Raw genomic sequence first — 25,559 nt, 5'->3', positions numbered from 1 at the left:
TTTCTCTGCCTATCCCTGCTGTTGTTAGGTCATTTCAGGGGCTTCTTTTACCTTTCCACAGAAACATTTTTGGTATTTGCAATTGCTATACCTGCTTCCTCAACCTCTGAGGTGTAAGATCCAATACTGACTGCTTTGCTCCTACACGCCACCAATAACCAGTCCCCTGGGTCCCCTCCACTGCTCTCTCTCACAGGCCCTGCTTCTCCATGGCCTGAAATGCATCAGAGCACCTGCCTGCCTGGTGGCCCATTTTTCTGCAGATTAAGCATTTGTCTAATGTCCATAAGCTGCTTAAATATGTCTTCGGCAAAGCCCCTTTGTGAGTGCCCTGAGAACAAATGGTTCCCTGTTGGGACCACTGCTATGCCCCCACACCAAAGCATTTCTTACAGATGCATCATCTGTTTGCTTTCTCTTTTGTGCATTCAGTCTGTTCATCTCCTTTCCACGAGCATGAAGACGTGAAAAATTTGCCCCATCATGGACAAAGGGAGATGGCTTGCTTTACCTGGCCAAAGACAATCTGCAAGCCTGAATCCCTTTTCCACACTGCCACACCTCTCCAGGGTATCCCAATGCAAGCCTCTTCCCCTGATCCCATGCTATCTTCATCTAGTAAGCCAATAACACAATGTTTACAATCTGTCAATTCACAAGTATACAGCACTTTTTTAATTAGCCTGACAAAACCCAGATAAAATTAGAGCCAAAACAACCATTGCCTCCAGGATTTTCCACTTTCACAAGCCTGGAAGCTCTACATCTCCATTGCTTGATATCCCTGTCATCTCTGAACAAGCTGAAACCTTTAGCCTTGTCCCTCAAAAGCATCAAATGCAAACAACGTAAGAGTGGCCCAAAGCCAGATCACAGCTTTTTTGACAGTATGTGGCATGGGAGGATGATCAAGCTGACCTATACTGGGAATATCTGGCTGAGACAGTAAGAGTTGTGATTTTTTTGCAAAAGGAACTTTTTACCTTGATGACTTTAACCTGTTACTCGTTTTTTTGCCTCCAGAGGATGTATGATATAGACGACTTCCCCTCTGCTGCTTTCCTGCTTTGTTATCTACATTGAAAGCAAATACTGCCTCTAAAATCTAAACAATAATACATCTTGCCATGCTCTGAATAGCCAGCAAATAAATAGTAGAAAAGACCCAATACAGAACTGAAAGCACTAGAAACAAGGCAAGGAAATCCAGCAACACTCTGTGCCCTAAAATCAAGGGGGTTCATGCAGGGCTCATGCTGTTTAGAGGCGGGGGGGACAATGGGACACGCACATTACATGATGCTAAGCTAGGGGTCCTAAGCCATGGCTCCTGGAGTATTAGAGAAGGAAAGCATGTGGGGGAGGTGGCTGGAACAGAAGAACGGGGAATGGCTTAGCATTTCCAGGTTTTAGAGTATCATGGGAGTTGGTGGCTGTGACCCCCTTTGGGAGAGAGTGGTCTGGTAAGAAGGAAGGACTCATGGGCTGCATAGGAAGGTGAAAAAGAGTCAAGGTGATGCTATTGGCCAGAAATTTGTTCTCCTTTTCAGCTGGGACGTGGGGTGTCCCCATTGTGTAGGGAGTGCCAAGGTGGGTGCTCTGCAGGGGGTAGCGTTGGAGCCCAGTCTTTCAGCATCCACCACTCATGGTGCTGCAAGGGCCAGGAGAGAGCAGATGGGCCCATAGGAAGGAGCACAGTGGCAAGAGGAAGACGTGGAGGAGGGAATGGAGGCAGGGATGGTCAGCAAGGGCAGAGAAGAGTGCAGGCAGGAGCAGTTCCAAGTGCAGAACATGACCAGAGACCAGAAAGGGGAAGGCTGCATTAATCAAGGTGATGTGATAGCTTCGTAAATATCTCAGGACTTGGCACAGGGAAGGGCTAGGTAGGTCCTGACCTGTAGCTTGAAGAGGGGAAAAATGGAGGAAGGAATGGTGACAGGGAATTAAAGTAACCTATCCAATGCCTGTATGACCAAGAGGATTTAGAAGTGGCCCTAGGGGACTGGTCCGGTCTGGCGTTTCACTGGAAGGGAAGAGCTGGGTGCTCAGAGTCAATAGCAGTGGGTAATTGCCTAGAGGATCAAAAAAGACATGAAGGGCATCAAAAGTGGCTCAGAAAGGCAGATGTACTCTAGATAAGAAAGGGTCTGGTCTGACCAGCTCCAAGTCTCAGTCTGGTGCAAGACATGGCTCAGCACAGACATGTTCATTCCTCCCTAAGGACCTCTCTGTGGTGGCAGTCCCAAGTCCACTTGGACAGAGTTGTTCACAGCTGTTTTGCAGGCATTACTGGTGTCTCCAGCATGATTTTGTGATATCCACACACCACACACCTCAGGGCATCTCACAGCACAACACGCAACCAAACAGCCCTTGCAGCGTCCTTGGAAAGGCTCTTACAGTATGTGCCTTGAGCTTAACTTGGATGACCTGGGTTCACCAGTCAGAACCCGTGTTCTGATATAACCTTAGAGAGTGGATTCAGGCCTCCAGTCCCTTGGAGACTGGTCTCTCTTTGGAGGCATTTGTTGACTAGAAAGGGAGCACAGGATGATGAAGTCCAGAGGAGGTGCTCCCATACACGTGGACCCTGCTGTGCAAGCCACCTTTGGGGACAATGGTTCTCCAGCTGTCCTGGGTTCTTGCACTAAGTGCAGAGGTAGGGACCGGGCATGTAGATGCTGTAGCTGTGCTGGTCTGTGGAGACCCCTGCAGAAAGGCTGATGTGAACAATGACTGCTGCTGTAGCTGTGTGTATAGGGCAGGAGCACCTCACCAGACTCTCTTCAGAGATGCAGAGTTCTCTTCAGAGATTTATAGTTTAAAAATGGTGTCATGCATGCACCAAAGCCAAGACAAGGTGGACAGCTGGGCCATATTTATACCAGTCAAAAAAAACAGGGCCAGGCCTGCTCTCTAGTCCTGAGGCCCTTTGGCACAGTCTGGCCATGTCTGTGCTATTAAACTCTGAGTCTTCAAAATAGGATGGTCCTTCCAGATGCTCTGTTGGGAATGGTCCCTGGTCTATGCCAGCGTCTGAGCTTCCCAGAGTTGTCTGGGTCCGTGCTTGTTCTTCTGGGCTGAAGCTAGCAATTTAGCAGTATGGGTGACTACTGTGACTACCTGTGCCCCAAATTGTTTAATTTCCTGGTGTAGACCCCAGGGAGTTTAGCTTTAAGTTTGGTAGAGCAGGACAGCTGTCATGTGGCTGTTATGACCAGGACAGGAGCACACCAGAAGGACTATATAGCAAAAACCTTCACCAACAGTGTCAGCTGATAAAACACAAGGCAAAATTGTAACTCATGCAAAGAAAAAAGTCTGCTTGCTATTCACTGTAAAAGTGAAAATGCTGCAACCCAGTAATTACTCCAGCCCTGGCTATCCAGTCAGAAAGCATCAGGCATTTCTGAGCAGCGCTGAATGAGGGACCGACAGGGCTGGCTGACATTTCATTCCAGCTTCCTTTCACTTAAGCAATCTACTCTTGAGACTCTCGCTTTAGTCACTTTTATGGCTCCTTGCACTCAAGGCTGCAGCAGCATGTGCTTGAAGAGATGCTAAATGTTTTTTGTGGCATTGTTTTGCTTAAAACTAACATTTTTTCCTTCTTCATGGATAGCTGTTCCTCCTGTTGCTTGTGGTACCTGGTATACTTTCATTGAGAAATGTGATCTCTGGCCAAATTATACTCTGAACCACTGATTTTCTTCTCGTCTATAAATTTCCCCTGAAAGTTTAACTGGGTGCACTCATCATTTCCCCTCTTCTGCGCCTCAGATGGGATCATCCCTTGAAATGACCTTCCTTCTTGCATTTGCATAGTAGCCATGCTCTTTTCCCAAACATACCTGAGATCTTCACCCAGAGAAGCCAAAGGATATTGGACATTTCATGGGAGATAGACATCTTTGCTCCAGAGTTCTGGAGAAGCCTGAAGTATAATCTTATTTGAGGAAAGAAAATGGTCAAAAATCCAGAAATGTTTTGTAAAGACTAAAGAAGAGTTTGAGGATATTCAAATGAAAAAAGGGAACAACAAGACTGAAAGTCCCTTTCCATTTTACCCTGCCATGTATAATATAAGTCACTGGATGTCACTCATTGAAGGTAAAGATCAGTGGAGGTACAGCAAATCAGGGGTCCCTTCACTGTATATAGCAAATTTATGGACTCCACTGCCAAAGGTCATTGAGTCAACTGCTGTGACTGGATAATTGCACGACCATGAACATTTGTAACTCTGCACACAAAGATCCTGTAATAAAGGTAATCAAATGTCATGCTTCAGTGCATAAGTGGATCTTCTGCGGCAGCTAGGAAAGAGGTTTTCCACCCGCACACCCAGAACTGTGCAGCTTGGTGTGCTATGGGGGTACCTCTGCAGCCTCAGGTTTTGGCCATCGCCGGAGGCAGGAAGCAGGATTTGATGAGCCGGCTGTCTAACTGGGTATGGCAATTCCTATGCAAGAGTTGGGGAAATGATGGAAGGGGAAGTGTGCGATTAATGTGCTACAGTGAGCTATTTTGCTGCCACATTTGGAAATATATGTGGTCCGGAAGATAGCCTCAACAGCAAACCGTAGCCTGAAACATCAAGAAAGGACCAGAGGGCACTTATGCAATGGAGTCTGAAATATCCTCAGAGACTGCAGGTGGCACTTTTCCCAGTTCAAGAATGAGGACTGATGAAGAAGCCCTCAGTCCTCAGTGAACATTAAAACACTGAACCTCCCTGCCATGGCAAGCCATTGGTATTCATGTTAATGAAAAGATTAGCCATGGTGTTGCCACCACTGCAAACCACAGCAGAAACATAACACCCTGGTGGGTATCACGCTGGGGGCCAAAGACTGTGATGTGCACGCACTTATATGCATCAGTCTTGAAAATCAGAATCTGTGCAGGCCTACCCGAACTAACATTTCCACCATATACGAGAGAAAAAAAGCAATGTGGCAATATAAGAATTCTTTGACATTGCAACGTGAACAAGGCGCTGCAGAGCTGGGATGCTTGGAGGTAGGAAGATGGTACAGACAAGCAGCATCTTGGAGAAAACGGCATCATCCAGTAGTGTGAACACTGGTCAGACAAAAAGTGGCTGGTACAGGGGATGTCAAATCAGTGCTCCTCAAACCTAAACATCTGTGTCTTTGATTACAGGACCCCAAGCTCCGCATCAGGAGGCTGTGAAAGCCTGTAACTTCTGCAGGTCAGCACAGACTGGAGCAGAAATGGATGTTTCCCAGCAAGCAGAGAGCTGTGAAATATTATATTGAAAACCAGCGCCAGGAAACCGTTCCCATCTGATACACAGTAAATTTGCACAGTGGTGAAGGTTTTCACACATAGCAATAAAAAGCCGTTTTGGAAGGCAAATAGCTGAAAAGAGCAGAAGCACCTGAAAATGAAGGTATCACCTCCGGTCATGATTGCAGCTCCCTGACGTAGCGAGCCAACACGAACCAGGCACAGGATTTCCCACTGGGGTACCAGCCGCCAGACTGTTACACTGCCTTCACACTGTCAAATGCACTTGGATTTGCAATTCGCCGAGCACTGGGTTAAAGTAGATGCAGCTCTAAAGAAACAAGCTTTGCTGCAGTGCCGGCAGTCAGCTGTGATATTCATCGATCGTTGCTGTTCGTAGAGCCCATACAGTCTACTCAGTCCAGCATCCTTCACCGCTGCAAGATGTTTGTCGACACACCCAAGCTCTTCTGAAAAAAAAACCCAAACCAAAAAAAAATAAAAGATAGGGCCTGAAAAATGGTTGGGGAGCCACAGATTATACAATAATATTTCCTGAATGTTGAACAACAAATTGAACTTGAGCAAAGAGGCATTAGACAGATCCATCTTGTTCCAGTGAGAGCGAAGGGAAGATCTGGAGATCATCAGGCCTCAAGACTCTCACACTGATATTTCCTAAGTTTCAACTGATCCGTCTGTACCTGTTGCTGTGAAGAAGCTGCAGGTACCTACACCAAGGTCTCTGCTTATTTAAAGCCTTGCCCCAGCAGAGCTCTGCACTCTTCACGCTCTTTAAGAGGCCAGTCCTCAGCAGATGCCAGTAGTGGGCTGGGTGGGAGAGGACTCATCCCTATTTCCCAGCAGTGATGCCCCCAGGGGAGGTTGTGGCACTGCCCACCCATTGAAACCCATGTTGTGGTTCACATGCTTTGGATGGGAAAGTCAGGGATGAAGACAGCCCCATCTGCCAGGAAAAATCTGAAGAGTGGATGCACTGGTGCCAACGCACAGCCTGGCTGAATGAACAGCAGGAATGGAAAATACACGTGTCCCAGGACTGAAAGTACTGACATCTCTCCTAAATGTCGCTTTGACTCTCAGGTGAGGTCCAGTTACCAAGTCACCCTTTACCATAATCTCTAACCAATTCAAGACAGACTTGAAGACTCAGGAGGAACCTGTAAGGTCCTTCCACCCATGTTTGCTCCTGCAAAGACAGTGTTAGCTTGCATTTCCTGCAACACATGGGATGTCTTCTAGCACTGCACTCCTCTTTACCCAGATGGTTGTCCTTTGCAGTGGGAAAGGCAAGGTCCTGAATCAGCAAAGCATCACCCAAAATTAATCTGAAGCTTGTCTCTGCTCCCTGAAGCAAGTGGCATTGAAAGCTAATGTTTAAATATTCTGCCACACAGACGTGCCTCAGAAACATGCATAAATAGGAATAAGGATTTAAACAGTGTTTTTAATCAAGGCCTGATAAAAGAGCTGTTGACAAAGAGGTGGAAACCGTGGTGTGCATTAGGTACTGAAAGCACATGCAAGCAATGAGACGGCATTGCATTGCCTGTGAGAAATGTGGGGCAAGGAACAGGGGGCGTGTGCTATTACCTGGTGTGTCACGACACTACCGTGGCTCCTGAAAATAAGAATTTCCTGTCTTCCATCCTGCCGGCCCAGACCAGCCACCATCTTGCAGCACATTCTCCCGGCAGCTGTGAGCTGCAGCACACCACACAAAGAGCAACTTGCTTGCACAAGTGGAACCGGCAGCTTCTGTCTTGAATGTTAATTAATTAATAGCTACCACAACAGATGCATTGCATCTTCACGGCACCTTGCCAAGCAGTGAGCAGTGGTTAAGCAGCAGTTACTTGAAAGCGCGATAAATGCCATTCATAGACTTACAGAATCACTTAGGTTGGAAAAGACCTTCGAGATCATCAACCGTTAACCCAGCACTGCCAAGCCCCCCACTGAACCGTGTCCCCAGGCACAGCATCTACATGTTTTTCGAACACTTTCAGGGATGGGGATTCCACTACCTCCCTGGGCAGCCTGTTCCAATGTTTGACCATCCTTTCAGTGAGTAGTTTTTTCCTACTATCCAACCTAAACCTCCCCTGGTGCAACCTGAGGCCTTTTCCGCTTGTGACCTGGGAGCAGAGACCGACCCCCCTGGCTGCAGCCCCCTCCCAGGCAGCTGTAGGGAGCGATCGGGTCCCCCCTGAGCCCCCTCCTCTCCAGGCTGACCCCCCAGCCCCCCCATCAGACTGGTGCCCCAGCCCCTGCCCCAGCCCCCTGCCCGGCTCTGGACACGCTCCGGCCCCCCAAGCTCTGTCTGGGAGTGAGGGGCCAGAACGGACCCCAGGGCTCGAGGTGCAGCCTCACCAGTGCCGAGTACAGGGGATGGTCATGGGCCTTGTCCTGCTGGCCACACTATTGCTAACACAAGCCAGGATGCCATTGGCCTTCTTGGCCACCTGGGCTCGCTGTTGGTTCATGCCCATCTGGCTGTCGACCAGCACCCCCGGCCCTTTTCCACTGGGCAGCTTCCCAGCCACTCTGCCTTCAACCCTGTACCGCTGCCTGGGGTTGTTGTGACCCCAGTGCAGGGTCTGAGCCTTGCTGAACCTCATACAATTCGCCTTGACCCATTGGCCCAGCCTGCCCAGATCCCTCTGTAGAGCCTTCCTGCCCTCCAGAAGACAGCCACCTGACAAACCAACATGTTGTCATCTGCAAACTGACTAAGGGTGCACTCAATCCACTTGTCCAGATCATTGATAAAGATATTAAAGAGGACTGGCCCCAGCACTGAGCCCTGGGAAACAGCTTGTGACCGGTCACCAGTGGAATATAACTCCATTCCCCACCACTCGTTGGGCTCGGCCGCCCAGCCAGCTTTTTACCCAGTGTAGAGCACCCCCGTCCCAGCCATGAGCAGTCAGTTTCTCCAGGAGATGCTGTGGGAGATGGTGTCAAAGGCTTTATTGAAGTCTAGGTGGACAGCACCCACAGCCTTTCCCTCATCCACTAAGCGAGTTGCTTTGTCATAGGAGATCAGGTTCATCAGGCAGGACCTGCCTTTCATAAACCCATGCTGGCTGGGCCTGATCCTCTGGTTTTCTTTAATGTAGAGACTTCTTGACAGGATGTTCTGACCTGTCTTATGCAGGATCAGCAGAACTACTCTTTGTGTTCAGGTCTATGAACGAAGCCTCTCTTTATGTCACAGAGGAACGGGAATTCTTTCCCCTCTTCCAGGTGAAATAGTAGAGGAGCTGAGGAGTGACTAGTCAAGGCTGCACAATCTCCACTGGAGCTAGAAGGACAATTAAGAACTTTTTGAGCCAAGGTTTTTAGCTAGATTAATGGTTGGACTTGATCTTAAAAGTCTTTTCCAACCTAAACGATGCTACAATACTAAGGGAGGTGTCATCCAACAGGCCCAGTTTTGCAGTCCTTACCCAGACGGTTGCCCCATTGGATTCATTGCAGGTGGAGTGATCTGTAAGATTTAGATCAAGAGTTATTGTTTGCTGCTCTTTCAGCTTCTTCTACTTTTTTTTTTTTTTATTCTGCCCTAAAAATGCCAGAACCTGTTATCCTCTCAGAGATTCAACCTGAGCGTTTGTGCTGCAGAAACCCCCATGCCCCTTTTTATCAGCCTAACTGGCAGATAACCGAGTTCCTCGTGTTTATCTTTGAGGAGCTCTTGCTATCCTCCAGCTTTGCTTGACCTCCCCAGGTTTCCCTCTGTATTGCACTGACCATCACCTGAACAGAGCAGGAGGTAGGTTTCTCTGGTACTTGGGAGTACATGGGCTAGGTTTCTCACAAAGAGCACTTTGTGACACTCATCCAAAGACCAAGCACATCATTCATGGCTCCCCAGCACTGGCAACCCAAGAAGCAAGACTCAAAGTGTCTCCTAAGCAAAGCACCCCCCACTGTTGGGGGGCAGCTCTATCTCTGAACATGGATGGCTTTTCTCACTCTGCCTAGTCTGGGTTGCTCTTGCCTAACTTCATCCCTCTAAAAGTTAGAAGTCTTGTGAAGTGCTCTGCACTCTCTCTGCAACAGCAGAAAGAGGATGAGCATCTCCACAGCATGGTTCACCCTGACTCGAGGTGGATGCCTAAAACAAGGAGAGGAATTTCCTTCTAGATGTGCTGGCATCCTCTCCAAGTCCTGCACAGAAACCCTGAAGGACCAGCTTGAACAAGATGCCCAAATTTTAGATGGCTAAAACAAGGTGAGACAAATTCCCCTGCCTGTTGTAGTATTTAGGAACCTTATAGGAAAGAACAAATCTTCCATTGCTTTATTAAGCAATCTTCAAGCTTATTTATCTCTACCTTCCAGTCTCTTTAAATGCCACTGAAGTTGCTGTCACTGTAAATCAGAGTCATCAGAACTGCCTTTCAAAGCAAAACTTCTAACTGAGAAGAAAAGACATCTCTGCGAAGCAAACACCAACGGAATAAATGTTGCCGAGACAGTAGCGTGGGGGCTACTCCAACTTCATCTCACAGTGGGCCAAACCGATGGGCTTCTGGCCCGCATCCTCCCGGGGAGCAGTCTGCCCCGAGAGCATTACAACAGCCAGACTGGTTCAAACCAAGGATTCACCCAGTATTTTCTCCCTAGTGTTGGCCATTAGCAGGATCCTATAAGAAAAGTAAGAACAGAGGAAGCACGTATAATACTTACCCTTACTAATTTCCCACTTTCCAGTCATTTTCAGCTCAGGGGACTCCTTGAACCTGTTGTTATTTGCCTGCAATGGGCTTTTCTTCCTAGTTCTCATTCTGGCAGAGACAGTGAACAGTTGGTCCTTATTCACAGTTCTCAAGTCCTCCAGGATTTGGCAGTCTCGGCAGAACATGTCAGGAGTCCCACTGGAGAGGTTTGTCACTGTCCAGCCTCGGCGGCTGGATGTCCCAGAAGTCCTCCCACTCCAGCAGTTTTGCATGCAGTGACTTGTTCCCAAGCACTGGTGTGACCAGTGATCAACCGGTGGTCCCCGGTGATGACTGATCAGCTGGCAAATGAAGTTGTTCTACAAAAGAAAAGTGCATCAACCCCAAGGTGAATCTGCAGGCTGTGTTGACTTTGAGTCCCGAGTGAGCCCGAGCTGGACAGTGATATCTAGGGGTGGTGATGTACAAAAGAGTTTGAAGCAGTGAAGCAGAAACGAGCAAGGGGAATAAAGTTTTTTTGGGTTTGTTTTTGGTTTTTTGTTGTTGTTGGTTTTTGGTTTTTTTTTTTTTTTTTTTTATGTCTTTCTGATTTCTTGAGGAAACAAGGCTTGGGAGATTGCATCCTCAGAGTGCCCCCCTCTGATTTTCTGTGTCCTTATCATTCCTACCCCCTCGAACAATTTCTTCATTCCCTGGCCAGTTTCTGCTAGATCCTAAGGAAAGGAGAGACATCCTACTAATGTCTTCTCCAAGTCAAGTCTATAGGTGCCAGGCACAGCTCTGGAGGCAGGAAATTCTTAAAACCACTCCATTTTCAAAGATGGTTGATTCAACTTTATGTGGATTTTTTTTTTACAACCATTGATTTTATTTGATTAAAAACAAACAGCGTCACCAATATGCATATAGAAATTTTAATTATCACCATATAGTATTGTTCTACTCGTGGATTTGATGTAACTAATTTTATGACATTCCCAAAGTATTTGCCATGTGTTGGTTAACTGCCATAACTAACTAGCTGGGGAAGAGGATGTTGGAACAGGTTAGAGAAACGACACATTCATACCTGAAAATGTTATTTGAAAATGAGTTTCAATAGCTATTTAGGTGTTTGAGCAAAAACCTCACTCTATAAATCCCAGAGCTGAATGCAATGAAATTGAAATTCACTTTCAGCATCAAAGAAACATTACTGTAAATCCTACCATGAACTCAAAAGTAACAATACGTGGTGTCTGTGTAGCATGCATCCACAGAGGGCCTTCTAGATGTTAACTCATGTGTGTATCATGAACAACCCGTGAAATAACTTTGCTGGCCCTTGCTAGGACTCTCTAGCTTGGTCTTCTCTGCTTTACAATGGATTTGGAGTAGGATTTTTTTTTCCCCTCCTAAAATCAACAAAAGATGCTTCTTTCAAGGGCACGAAGCAAAGTCCAGTTTATTTCCTGCAGTAGAATTTCACTCACCACTAGTACTTCAGAAACAAGTCTATAAACACAGTGAGTAACTCTGCTTGGCAAAGGTAAATTTCTCCCATCACTGCATCACTGCTGGATGAGGGTGGCCTGACAAATCCATTGACGTGACATAAGGGAAGATTTAAGAGTGGTTTGGGAGCATAATAAATGAATCCCCCATTGAGTCGACTATAAGTTCCTTGGATCTATCAAGCAATCAAAATAAGCCCTTTGGATTACTTGAGACAAATGCCTGTCTGCACAACAAATCACCACAGATTGCTTATGACAGCCAAATGAGACGCCCTTTCAGAACATCACCCAGCAACTCTCACACAGCTCTGGACCACATTGTAAAGAAGGAGTGGGTCTTCTTTCACAGGACAAGGACAAATGTCTTAAATGTGTGTGTGAATATTGCTTTTAAAGGGCAGTTTGGCCAAACATTTGCTACAAGGCATTAGAGCTTTTGCATTGTCATTGACATTCCAGGTTACTAAAGGATTATATCTATAGGCTGTAGTAATCCCTGAATATTTAGAAAATACATGCATGACTCTCCAAACATCAGACATCTGCCCCATGGTGCTGCACATCTGCCATTCCTGTGGATTTTTGAACAATTTCCTTGATGAGCAGGTTTATTTCAATGGAAATCTACAAATGAGAAAAGCTCCCATTCCCTCCATGGCTGTGTCGAGTCTGCAGTTCTATAGCTTAACATTTTTATCTAAGACAAAATATGCAGTCAGCCTCTTTGGACATCACACAAACACGCATAAATGCACAAAGATAAATAGGTTGAACACACACACATGCATGCACATACACATGCTGAAATTTACTTTGTTAAAAGATCTGGCTCTGAAACAAATATATATATTTTTAAATTAACATTTCTAGAGACACTAACTACATCTTGAGTGCAGAGAACACATTATTTTGTAGGCGTTTTCAGTAGTACAATACCAACCCCTATTTTTAACTATTGACTAATTACCAGAAGATCTTAATTACATGGTGTGTGGAGGCACTAATAAGTTTACAAATCTGCCAACAACACTAAACACATATGTCTTTTCAAGCATTAGCCTCCCTCTCTTTTTTTAAAAAACCCTTTCTCCCCACCCCCCCACCCCCCCCCCTCCCCCCCCAATTTGGCAGCAGAAGATACTGGAAAAGGCTGTAACTGCAGCTGATTAGAAGGCAAGCATCTAAACACCCATCCTTGCGGAGAGAAAAATGGCTCAAAGCACAAGGAGGAATCAAAAGAGAAGCCAGCAGAGCCTGGAGAACTTGTGTTTTCATCAGGGTGAGAGAAGGGTTGCCTTTAGAGTAGTTTCCCTTCGTCTTCTGTGCAAGTTTCATGGAGCCCTGTGCAGGTTTTATTTCTTCGCTCTGTTTAGGAAATAGTGGCAGATTACGTCCAGTATTTTGCAATGGGGCTGAAAATCAGTATGAAGGGGAGCGATGCAGAAGGAGCTGCTGTTCTGCCCATGCTGCCTGTCCATGGCAGTCCCCAGGAGCCTTCCGGACCTCGTACACTCAACAGCTCTATTGCAAACCCAGCTGTGCCAGGATCTTCCCCGGCCCCAGCTGGCCTGCTGTGGTCATGTCCACAAAATCGCACCCTCCAGAAACTGAAAAAACTCTTGAAAAAAACCCAAACCTCCAAGATAAGGTAACAATTTGCTGTACTGAGATGGATATAATCTCTGAGAAGAAGCATGGTGTTATTTTATGCAGTTACTTTTGAGCTTATGCAAAAAGCTTTTGGCCCTTCCAAAAGCGAGTACCCTTCTAGGAGTTCCTTTCTATTCTGCTTTGCTGGGTTATGGCATTATGCAGCTAAATCAGTTCCAGGACGATTTTCTGACAGTGTCTTCACCTCTTGTTTGAGGATTTTGACTAAGTTTTTGCACTCTCAGCTCCCCATAGATTTTTTTTTTATGCAGCAGCTGGACCCTCACATCTACCAAAATACCTTTCAGACCCAGATGCCACAAAGCTGCCCACTCATGCAAACTCTTCCAACAACCTGAGCAGGGCTTGGAGAAGCCATGGGGATGCTCATCTTGTGCAAAGCAGGCCTGCCAGGGAGGGGAGAAGGGGACCGTGGGTCCTGCAGCACTCCTGTTAAATCCGCTTTCTGGGGAGGTTTGCTCAGTCTCAGTAAGAGGATTCAGAGTGATCTAGGAGACAAAAAGGTTGTTGCAATTTGCTGACCCTCTGGAAGTCACGAAGTTTCACGACCCACTTCAAAACTTGGTCTACCTCCATTTGAAGCCAGGTGGATGCTTTTGCTTTTAAATGAAAGGCATGCACGTGGTTAAAGAAACATGTGTCTGATAGCTGGAGTTATATCCCTTATAATCTACCTAATAATTCCAGCATGTTTTATCATGCAGTTTTCCACAAATGTTCATCCTCTTGAACACCCTCAAGTTGGTGACCACACTGACACATGTGAATCTCTGCTCCCTGAAGACACATACCCATTAGCTATTCAGGGTAAATACTGCAGAGTCTAGCACTGGTCAGGATTTAAGATTCTGACCAGGATTAAGACTTTAACATTTTCTGTGGCATGTCAGGGTTTTCTTTTTTAATCAAATGTAAGATAAAAAACTCCCTTTTGTGGTCTCAAGAGTAAATGCTCCTGTGTTCTGCAAAAGGCACCCACGCACTTGTACAGGGTCCTTCCATTTCACACCATAATGCTGATCGCTGTGGTCCACATTAGCACGTGAAGATACTTTTCTGTAGTGGAAGGAAGCTGGGTTAATTAACATCGATAATACACAGCTGTAGGCTGGCTTCAGGGGTGGCGGGTTGGCTGATGTGGATAAGGTGCAGCTGTGGGTGGTTCCTGCGAAGTAGTTAAATAGCTCATAGGGTTATGGAAGAAGAGCAGTGGATGAAGAGAGACCTGGAAAGGGAGGAAAGACAGTGCTCTGAAGGTAGGAGAGACAAGGAGAAGGATGCTGCAGAGGCAAAAAGCAGGGTGGACTGGCCTGAAGAGTACGAAGAATCAGCATGAACAGTAGCTGAACCTTAGAATCCTTGTGGGAGATTGGTGACTGTGCTGGGGCAAGGCGTGCTAACTACTTATTGAAATCAACCTGGTATGGGATGGTAAAAGCCTTATTGCAGCTTGATAGTTTTGATAGTGCTGCAACACCCTTCCAGGAAAGGAGCACTAGGAGGACGTGCGTTTTTGGCATCAGGCACAGGGGATGTACTGGAACCATAGAAAAAGCCTTCAAGTAAATGTTTACAAAGGGACAACTCAAGTAGTAATGACTACTTACTGTGCGGAACTGCACATCTAAAAGTCTGATGGCAAAGGTTTCTGTGTGCTCTTCCCAGCAGCCGAGTGTCCAGCAAAATGGTCCATCACCCTGAGCCCACCCTGGCCACAGGTCCCTGTACACCCAATAGCACTTACTTATAAAGGTGATCACTTACAGGAGGTGTACTGTTGCTTTAGAAGCTGTGCAGAGGCACAGTAATAATACCAGAGAGCTACCAACAGCAAGAATTTACAGCAGAGTTGTTGTATGGGATGATTTTTACTATAAATAATGTCAATAATTTAACAACAAGAAAACTTAATCTTCTATTTCCAAGTGCAAGTATAAACAGAAGAGTGAAGAATCTGCGTATTTTTAGGAAAAAAGCTGGGGACACTGGCAGCCTGAGTCCATGCTGCTGTTGACCTCCCGAAGTATTTGCCATGGAATCACCAGATAAACCTGAGTTTTACAGCTACATAAATGAGGGCAGGTGTCGCCTTTCCACATCCATATTTCTAAATGCAGAAGGGTATTTCTGTTGGGGATGATTCAATGTTTATTTTTACATGGTGCAGCAGAGGAGATTATTGCCATTTGCATTGATGAAGGAGGTAGCTGTCACCTTCCCATTTTTCCATATAGAGTCTTTGTTAGCAAATAGCATGTCTGGAGTAAAATGAGAGTAGGAGATAATTTAAATGGGTGCCACACTTAGCCTCAGCAATGGAATTACAAAAGTGAATCAACATGAAAGCAGAATAATTTTTCTCAACAATTTAGGTAATTATGGACAAGGCAAGCGTTAGTTTTTGCTGCAAAGAAACTGAACCAGTTACTCTGGTATCTCAGGGAGAAATTTCAATTCCTTAATTAACAGATTCAGAAATATTGTGTGTGCTGGCAGATGGAAGAAATGGTAAGAGCACTTGCCAAAGCTGGATATGCTGGTGATGCGCACGTATCAGAAAGCGCAGTGTGTGCCTGAACCAAGACTTCAGAATAGCGACTTAATTTTTAGACTGTCTGAAATTGCCACACAGTCATTTTTGCCATACAGATCAGAGACCTGGAGCGTCCATTTCAAGCTGGGCAAATCTCATCTGTCCGTGAGATATTAAATTACCTGTGCAAAGCAAAATTAATTAAAAGCTTTTTAAAAGATAAAGGGAAATGGTGATACCTTTAACATGGTGAGAGAATAAAAGGAAGTCAGAAATAAAGTGTTTCTGGTATCCTACAGAAGAGATCTTTTCTCAGTTATAGAATAAACAACATCTATGCCCCATCTCCTTACATCACTTAATGCCAGGTGGCAAAGCCAGATGAGGAGTTCCCTTCAAAACAGGTAGAAAGTCCATGTTGCTGCCTGAAAGTAGAGCCTGCTCCTGCCAAAAGAGGATGAGTCAGGAGGGGACAGGGGCATGGGTAAGGTCCCTAGAGAAGCTTGTTAATTCTGCTGCTGTTGAGAAGCAGCTGACAGCTCTGATGGAGAACAGAGCCTATCCATGCCTGGGTCCTACATCAGTAATGGGTACATGTGGATGTGCACTGAGGACCTAGCCCTGCTCCTACCAAAAATAATGGCAGGATACTCTGGGCTAGATGCGGTTTCCTAATGTCTACTGCTACCTGAGATGCCCCAGGGTGGCTGGGACATTCTGCTCCAAGACTGACAGGTATGATGCAAGAGGTACGGGAGACCCAAGCCCTCTTGGAGCATCAGCTGGAGGCCAGGTGAGATACCCTGGGGCCTTTCAAATGTGCTAGATGTCTGCATGCAGGCAACTGAACAGAGCCATTGGTGAGCTCCTTCTTGACTGTGATGGGAACTTGGACACCTAACTCATGCGTGGAGGCAGGCACTTGGATGCCTCGGTTTGGAGTTGAATTCAGCTCCCACTGACTTAGAACAGGGGTTCTACCAGGTCAAGGCATGTCATTCAGGACTAAAGTAGTAGGAATGACAGTTGCAGTGGAGCCAAGGCAGGGGGCAAAAGATTTACTGAGTGCAAAAGGACACATAAGTGAGAAATCCCACATGGTTCTTGGTGAGAAGGGCTGCAAAAGTGTAACCAGCATAAATAACAGGAATAAAACGAGAATGGAAATTCCATCCTCAGGATGAAAAAGGAGAGAAAACCAAGGACACCTGGTGTGGACAGAGCTTTAGAAAAACGGTCCATGGATGACTCACAAGGTCAGTGGGGAATTGGGGGAAGACAGTTTCTCTGCAGTACCTTGACTAGAGTGAGGACTGTGAAGAGAGGAAGCAGAGACACTAAGGTGTAATAGCCCACCCTAGAAACAGGCAATGCCTGAGCTGATGGTTCAGCTCAAGGGAGATGGAGGAAGCTACAGTCACCAAAGCAGCTATCAGCAGCAGCCTTTTCCTCATTGTTTTCCAAGGGGAAACCCAGGCAGGTTTGGATTAGTGCAACATTCTGTCTTCATTTGGCTTGATAGAAAAGGTCATGCATTTAATTAACAGCTCTGTAGTGACAGTATTAATTGCAAGAAATAACTTTATTTTGTTACATGCATGGGTTTGGAGGAGGTTTACAGCAGTTTCAGATATTAAAATGAGCATCAGGAAGTGTGTCTGGAATGGGGGGGTCATGTTAAGGGAATATACTTTACCTTAGTTAAGGTGTGAAATACAGCTCCACTTCCCTCCATGGCTCACGGCTATACATTGGCTTTCCCAGGAACCTAGATGAATAGAAGAGCTATATAGGAATAGAAAAGCTATATGTGGCATAGAGTTCATATTGGCAGTGGCCAACCTTTGCATTCACCCCGTTCAGCAGGGGAAGTATTGCCTGGTAACTTTATTTTTCACTGAGCTCTGAAGAGCAGTGTGGCATGCTGACAACAGCAGCCAGCTCCTCTGTAAGAGACATCCCTGCCCTTCATAACCAATTAAATCATTGGAGCCCCATGGGGGAAAGTAGGAAATGCTGTGTGGTTGCCTTTTCCTAAATCCCACCTTGGAAAAGCACCAAGCAAGTCCATCAGAGTGGAGGTATTAGCTGTTAATGCTTTTCCAAGGGGAGAAACACACAGTTCCCTGCACTGCTCACCACCTTTTTTGGCTGATGAAGTTGTGTTGCTTCTTCCTGCCGGGTAACCGGTACCTCAAAAAGCATGACCGAGGGGATTAGCCTGTGCTTGGCTTAAGGGAAAAGCTGCAAGTACTGCCAGGCTTTGCAAAGAAAAGGCAGGCAGGTCAGAAAGCTTCTTGCAGTCACCCTCCTCTGCACAGGCCAGTCCCCAGGTGGCTCTACGATCACTCATCCGACATCACCGCTGCAGCCGATTACTTCTAAAAGGTGTCCCGCAAAAGCATGTTTCTGAAAGCAGAGGCAGGTCCCTTTTTCATGCACAGTAATAAAGGAAAACAGTTGCAGCTCTCAGGAGATTGAAGGAAGCCTGAGGAGACCTGAATAAACGGTGTCACCACAGGTTAAGATCTAGGTAACATGAATGATGAAGTTCGCTAAGGCACACTTCCCAAGACCGTACTAATTCTTACATTTGTCAGGAGGTGTAAAGTGATTTAAATGTATTATTACTGTCCAATATAGAAAAATTTGGGATTTACATAATTACATACTTAGTAGAGAATCGTTATCCAGCTTTTATCATGCAACACCTGAGGACCTGAACAAGTTTTAGGGACTTTAATCAAGCTTCATAACCTCTGTAGATTGTATCAGTAAATCCATTTTGCCAAAAATACAGCCTGAAAGAGGAATCTGTTTTTAAGGAATAGCTTCTTGTCTTAGATGTGTTCTTCTGTGATAGCCCCATCCTGCTAAAACCTCAGTGACTCAGACCAGGGTGGCTCACAGAGATATTTACTTTGAAAAGGACCTGCCCCTGGTTGGACTTGTATTTCCTGGAAAGTGTAAGCCATTCAAAACTACTGAGTTGCATGTGAAATTAGAGAGTTGTAAGGAACTGTGATTAGAAATCAAACACCTGGTCCAGCTGGGAGAACACACCATGTTCAGTTGTTTCAGGACATCAGTAGGGACTAACACATGATTATTAACAGTCACTGATAACACTTACCAGCTGATTGCATTGCTAAACTGAAAACTCAAAAACGAAGCCCTCAAAAAAGAAATACTAGAACTGGAAAGCTTCACCACATGTTCCTCATTCTCTTAGAGGCAGCTCGTAAGATGACTGTGAGTCGGCTGTTCAATACCTTCGACACCTTCTGTACCTTTCCTGGAGAGTCTAATGGCACAAAGTGCTGTAACAGGGAGACAAGTAACAGCAAAAGCAGTGTTGTGTTAAACCTCCCCCGATATATACACGTAGCATTCAGAAAGTCTACTAGAAAGTACAGAAGTTGATCAACAGAAGGACTGACCTAAGTGTGTCTTCTAAGCCAAGCTCACACAATAACCAACAAGTTTACCAACATATCCAACTTTTAATACCGTGGAGACTTCAATGTCATGGCAAAGGAAGCTGGAGTCTTCTCTGCCTCATGCATGAATAACGAAGCCACCTGCTATATTCCAGCGGTGGATGCTTTATTGTTAGTGATGATGCATGAGGCAGAAATAATGCAGTTTGATTTTTAGAGGCAATACCAAGTTGAGCTTGCAAGGCTGTCAGCCCACACTCGTTTGACTTGGGAACTGAGCAAACAACACGGAAGTAATTGATGGAAACTAATAACACAATAAGATGTCATTTTTCTGACCTACTTTGCTTAAAGTAAATCCCCATTAATTGTAATTATCTGTGCTGGTAGCAGAGTACTCCACATACACCAAACACTCAGCTGGATCCATCCCCCGGTTATTTAAATGAGGTAGTTCCAGATTTACACAACTCTGATTCTGGCTTACATACCTCTCTATATATAGTGTTTGTTCCCCTGCTTGGGATAAATGCCTGGAAGACGGAAGACCACACAGCAAAATTAGTGTATTGATCAGGATGAAGAAAGCCTTTACCCAATGAGCACAAGAAGGTTATGGTCCCATGCCGTGGTTTGCTGGGTGCTGCTGGAGAACCAAACACACCTCCCCTTCCCCGTGTCTCGCTGGTGGTTCTGAGGAACTGAAACAACATGAAATGCAAGGCACAGACAGATCAGCTCTGAGTGCTGCAAGGGAAAAACCCCTGCTAAACATGTTTTATAAATACTTGCAGGTCTGAGGGTCACCCAGAGTTTACCCAGACCTCTGGACACAAGTGCCTCCAGTGTGATGGAAGTGTGGGTCACTGCTTAGTGCAGAGGAAAGCTTTCTCTCTCAGACATATGAGTTAAGAGAGATCTCAACACGGGTGTGCTAGACACTCTCAAATACCAAAAAAGACCACCTTAAAAATACATAGTGTTGGCTAATAAAAGAAACAAGCTCTGACTGATGACTCTCCCAGCTCCCTGTGAGGGGCAATGCTACACAAAGCAGCGCTGCAGCTCCCGTTGATGGAAGGGGCAAAGCATCTCTCCCATGGCCTTGGCTGAAGCGACCACGCAGCAGTGGCTGTGGGTACCGGGGAAATGAGGGGTTTATGGAGTGCTTTGAATGTGGCTGCATCTCTGCTGTGTGCTAAGTGAGTGAGCAGGAGCTGGAGAATATCATGGGATAATCAGGAATTAAGACGTAAGCGGTGGAGATATCACTTCTGACCACCCACGGAGTCATGTATCTGTGACTCATCGCCTGATGCAGGAGGGAACGTAGTGTACCACGCATCAAAATGGACAAGATCTTTCCAAGGAGAGATGATCTGGGCTGGAAAATCTTACAAGGGCTTTCATCCCAGCTGTTTACTGTTTCACATTGCTATGCAATTTCCTTTACAAAATTATTAAGCTATGTGTTAAAACTAGTTGCCTTTTTTTTTTTTTTTTTCCTTTTTAGTCTCTGTTACTCCTACTGGAAGGATGTTCCAATTTCTACCAATTTCGAGATTAAATGTATTATTCATGGCCAGTTCCTACTCATTGACTCTTCTGCTGTTGCCCTTCAGTGTCACAACGCCTTTCCCTTCACTTACATTTACTTTCCAGGATGTATTTATAGGCAGAAAACATATTCCCTCTCCAATCTCATTTTGCTAAACTGAACAAGCAAAATTCTTTCAGTCCACAGTAGAAAGACAGACTGTCCTCACCTCTGATCAACACCTGGCTCTTCCCTGCTCCTGTTTCAGCCTGAATTCATTCTTCTTGGACACAGGTGGCCACGACCACACTGAGAAATTCAGAGGCAGTCTCAACAGTGTATCGTATCATGTCATATATTGCCCAAGCAACTGCCTTTCTCATTTAGCGTGCCAACGCTAAAATCTTTAACTGCTGCCTTCTCCCACCCGTATGTCTCACTGCACAAGTTTGGGTTGGTTTTGTATCAAAACAGATGACTCTTCTGCACCCTTCTTGATTCATGAAGTGCAATGTGCACCTACACTTCTATTGAAATAACAAGACCAAACAGTTTTATTACTTCTATGCTGGTATTTTTTCCCTTTCAAATCATATGTAGCAAATTTGCTACACAGAAAGTTTGAAGAAATGAGGAATGTTTCCATTTATATCTCATCATACTGCAAAACAAAAGTTTAAGCTTAATACAGGTGCCTCTCACTGAAGAATACGCAACCCATAGTCCTTATTTCTTACTGCTGTGAGAATTAACATACATATTTACTTTTCAGGTTTTAAAGCTTCAAACAGGAGAGGAATTTTCTGTTACATATATGCTATTATCTATGCCTTATGAATGTGAATTTGTTTTGGTCAAGTTGAAGGCTGGCATTTGACTCATTTATTTCCATATTCATATTTCTTGCCACAGCTGAAGTTGACAGAAAATAGGGGACTAGCCGCAGCATTTGAAATCAGTATCATGGGGACCTGCGGGATTGTGTCCTCTCTGATTCTACTCTATCCAGAATACCAGTTTTCTCCTTCTGAAAAACTTTGTGCCAGTGTTTCATGTGCTACAAATGACTTTGATTTGGCAACAGGCAGGCATGCACCAGAGTGCCTTCATCTGGACAAGGCACAAAGCTCTCCTCTCCCTTTCCTTCTGCTTCGCTGCTACAGGAGGATCCAATACTTTCAAACCCATCGGCGTCTTTCAGACTGCAAAACTTTTGAACTCCTTTGACATCACTCAGAAAGGCCAAATACGTGCTTCCCAGGCAGCTTATTGAATATATGCAAGTCCTTCCACTCTTCTCAAGATTAAATTAATTTTCCATCCCTGGAAAAAGAATTTTATCTGCACTTATGCACCTTTCCAACTGCTTGGGTTTTTGGTTTCCGTGTTGAAATTTAGACTTTGCAAAGCAGCAACTTTTGCAGCCAGTTGTGGAGCCCTGCAGCTCTCAGCTCCGATATTTTGCCACAATTAAAACTAAAGGGGAAAAAAAAAAAAAGAAAAAAAGGAGAAAGGGTAGAATTCAAACTCCCACAGAAAGAGGCAGAAGCAACAGCTGGAGAAGGAGCACCTGGAAGGAGTACATATCAAATAGGGGGCGGGGGGGGGGCGAACCCCAAACATAAAAGAGGGGAGACTGCAACCTACAGAGGACAGCACAGAAAAGATGGATATGATGAATAAACACACATGCATGGGTAGAAAGGGAAGTGTGGGGGGGAAAGACCTTCAGTTTGGCTTCCCCAGCCTGCTCGCGGGTCTGGCGGTGAAACGCCTGCCTGCTGTGCAACTCAGCCCAAGGCAGATCCCAAAATGGGAGCTGGGACCTGCTTCCTCAGCTTGCCAGAGGTTTGTCTCCTCCAGCAAGTAGCTGGCCCCATGGAGAGGAGCCGGCTGGTTTGCCTGATCCTGTAAGGATGGGGTGGGTGAAGCCATGTATGTCCATATGGAAGGGACAAGTGCAGGGGACAGAGCATGGAGTATCTTTGTGTTAGGAGAGGGACAGGAGACTGCAGGGGGGGTGGGGGCGTGGGGGAGTGGGAGGGCACTGAGGCCATGTGAGGTCAGGGTGCTGGGGTGGGCTTAGAGACCTGCTGCTATGTGATGGGGGACCTGCGGGGTGGGAGAGGAGCCTCCCTTCCCCAGCATGGCCATAGGAGGAGAAAAAGCAAAGTGAAACCCAGAGGGGGACCTGGACCTGGCAGGTACCAGGCGGCTGCTGGAGGTGGGAAGGGGGGAGATGACAGTCTGGCTGGCAGAGTGGTGGTCCCCGGGAGCTGAGGGTGAGGAGGTGGTGTGGACAGGGAGGTTGCACTGCAGGACAGGGGTTTGAGGGCCAAGGCAGTGGGCTGGGGACCTGATTTGGGAGTGGGGTGGGGTCAGCAGAAGAGGCCCCAGCTGGGGATGGTCTGGAGGATGCTGCTGTCAGTGCATAGGGGCTGGAGGAAGAAGCACTGTGGATCCCGTGGGTGCGAATGCAGCGGGGGTGAGCAGAGGAGCAGTGGGTGCCAGTGCAATGTGACTGTGGCAGCAGGAAGTGCTGGGTGCCAGTACAGCCAGGATGGGGCAGAGGCCAGCAGCAGGTGCTGGGGCAATGGGAGCGGGCAGAGGGCAGCAGGGCGTGCTGGTGCCACGGGAGTTGGTGCAATGGGAGCGGGGCCGAGGGCAGCAGTGGGAGCAGGTGCAAGGTCAGCTGGTGCAATGGGGAAGGGGCTGAGGGCAGCAAGACGTGCAGGTGCAAGGGGAACTGGTGCAATGGGGAAGGGGCTGAGGGCAGCAAGAGGTGCAGGTGCAAGGGGAACTGGTGCAGTGGGAGAAACCAGAGGGCAGCAGAGGGTGCTGGTGCAAGGGGAACTGGTGCAATGGGGATGGGGCAGAGGGCAGCAGGGGCTGCTGGTGCCAGGGGAATTGGTGCAGTGGGAGAAACCAGAGGGCAGCCGCGGGTGCAGGTGCAAGGGGAACTGGTGCAGTGGGAGCGTGGAAGAGGGCAGCAGGGTGTGCAGATGCAAGGGGAACTGGTGCAATGGGAGCTGGGCAGAGAGCAGCCTCAAGTGCCGGTGCAAGGGAGTGGGCAGGGAGTAGCGTGGGGTGCTGCTGCAAGGGGAACTGTCGCAATGGGAGTGGGGCAGAGGGCAGCAGGGAGTGCAGGTGCAATGGGAGCGAGGAAGAGGGCAGCAGCGGGTGCTGGTGTAAGGGGACTGGTGCAGTGGGCAGCAGTGGGTGCAGGTGCAGGAGGTGCAGGTGCAAGTGGAACTGGTGCAATGGGAGCGGGTGCAAGGGGAACTGGTGCAATGGGAGCGGGCAGAGGGCAGCAGGGGGTGCAGGTGCAAGGGGAACTGGTGCAATGGGAGCGCGGCAGAGGGCAGCAGTGGGAGCAGGTGCAAGGGGAACTGGTGCAATGGGAGGAAGCACACGGCAGCCGCGGGTGCATGTGCAAGGGGAACTGGTGCAATGGGAGCGGGCAGAGGGCAGCAGTGGGAGCAGGTGCAGGAGGTGCAGGTGCAAGTGGAACTGGTGCAATGGGAGCGGGTGCAAGGGGAACTGGTGCAATGGGAGCGGGCAGAGGGCAGCAGTGGGAGCAGGTGCAGGAGGTGCAGGTGCAAGTGGAACTGGTGCAATGGGAGCGGGTGCAAGGGGAACTGGTGCAATGGGAGCGGGCAGAGGGCAGCAGTGGGAGCAGGTGCAGGAGGTGCAGGTGCAAGTGGATCTGGTGCAATGGGAGCGGGTGCAAGGGGAACTGGTGCAATGGGAGCGGGCAGAGGGCAGCAGGGGGTGCAGGTGCAAGGGGAACTGGTGCAATGGGAGCGCGGCAGAGGGCAGCAGTGGGAGCAGGTGCAAGGGGAACTGGTGCAATGGGAGCAAGCACACGGCAGCCGCGGGTGCAGGTGCAAGGGGAACTGGTGCAATGGGAGCAAGCAGAGGGCAGCAGTGGGAGCAGGTGCAAAGGAACCGGTGCAATGGAGCTGGCAGCGGGGGTGCAGGGGTGCGGGGAGGGAGCGGCACCGAGCGCGGGGGCCGAGGGCGCGGGGCAGCACCGCGGGCGGTGCCCGGTGCCCGGTGCCCTGCGGCGGCCCGGCGCGCTGTGTGCCGGCGGGGTCCGGCCGCGGCGCTGCCCCGCTCGGTCGCTAGGCGGCCCGGCCCGTCCTGCGCGGGCGCGGAAGCGCCGCCCCCGGAAGCGGCGGGCGGGCAGGCGGGCGGGCGGCGGGTGGGGGGGGTGCCGGGAGTGGGGACGGGGGGGGCAGAGCGAGCGAGCGCGCCCGGCGAAGGGGCCGGAGACGCGGCGGCGGCGGCAGCAAGATGGCGGCCAAGTCGGATGGCGGCGGCGGCGGCGGCGGCGTGGGCTTCGCCCAGCTGCACAACCTGGACGAGGCGGCGGCGGCGGCGGCGGCGGGCGTCTGCGGCGGCGGCGTCGGGGCAGCGGCGGCCGAGGGCGCGGAGGAGCCGGGCGGCAGCAGCTCCTTGCACATCTGCCACTGCTGCAACACGTCGTCGTGCTACTGGGGCTGCCGGAGCGCCTGCCTGCGGAACCTCTTCGGGCGGGCGGCCGCCGCCGCCGCCGCCGAGCCGCTGGCCCCCCGCCCCGCCGCCGAGGGGCCGCCGCGGGCGCCGGAGGGCGGCGAGGCGGGCGAGCGGCCGTGGCTGGACTGCCTGTGGATCGTGCTGGCGCTGCTGGTGCTGCTGGGGGACGTGGGCACGGACCTGTGGCTGGCGCTGCACCACTACGGCCGGCGGGACTACGTCTGGTGCGGCCTGACGCTGGCCTTCGTGCTGCTGCCCTCGGTGCTGGTGCAGATCCTCAGCTTCCGCTGGTTCGTGCAGGACTACACGGGCGGCGGGCTGGGCGCCGTGCAGGGCCTCAGCAGCCGCGGGCCGCCCATGATGGGGGCCGCCGGCCGCCGGGGGGGACCCGCCGGCGGGGGT

The 25,559-nt window shown here is 48.4% G+C and overlaps 1 protein-coding gene and 1 long non-coding RNA gene across 2 annotated transcripts in view; one reads left to right on the top strand and one right to left on the bottom strand.

Moving 5' to 3' along the window:
- Positions 1-12,603: 12,603 nt before the first annotated feature.
- Positions 12,604-19,812, bottom strand: LOC129784851 (uncharacterized). Its single transcript, XR_008747984.1, has 3 exons — positions 19,698-19,812; positions 17,359-18,982; positions 12,604-14,185 (listed from the first exon to the last, which is right to left on the bottom strand). It is a non-coding gene; the product is annotated as an uncharacterized LOC129784851 (long non-coding RNA).
- Positions 19,813-24,757: 4,945 nt separating this feature from the next.
- Positions 24,758-25,559, top strand: part of XKR6 (XK related 6) — a 197,385-nt gene continuing 196,583 nt past the window's right edge. The window contains 1 exon segment of the mRNA XM_055810673.1: positions 24,758-25,559. Within this exon segment, the coding sequence (XP_055666648.1) occupies positions 24,936-25,559 (624 nt within the window). The 5' untranslated portion in view covers positions 24,758-24,935.

Source organism: Falco peregrinus, chromosome 7, assembly GCF_023634155.1.
Source record: "Falco peregrinus isolate bFalPer1 chromosome 7, bFalPer1.pri, whole genome shotgun sequence".
Lineage (NCBI taxonomy): Eukaryota > Metazoa > Chordata > Aves > Falconiformes > Falconidae > Falco > Falco peregrinus.
Note: the sequence above shows the minus strand (reverse complement) of the source record. Positions and strands in the feature narration are given on the sequence as shown.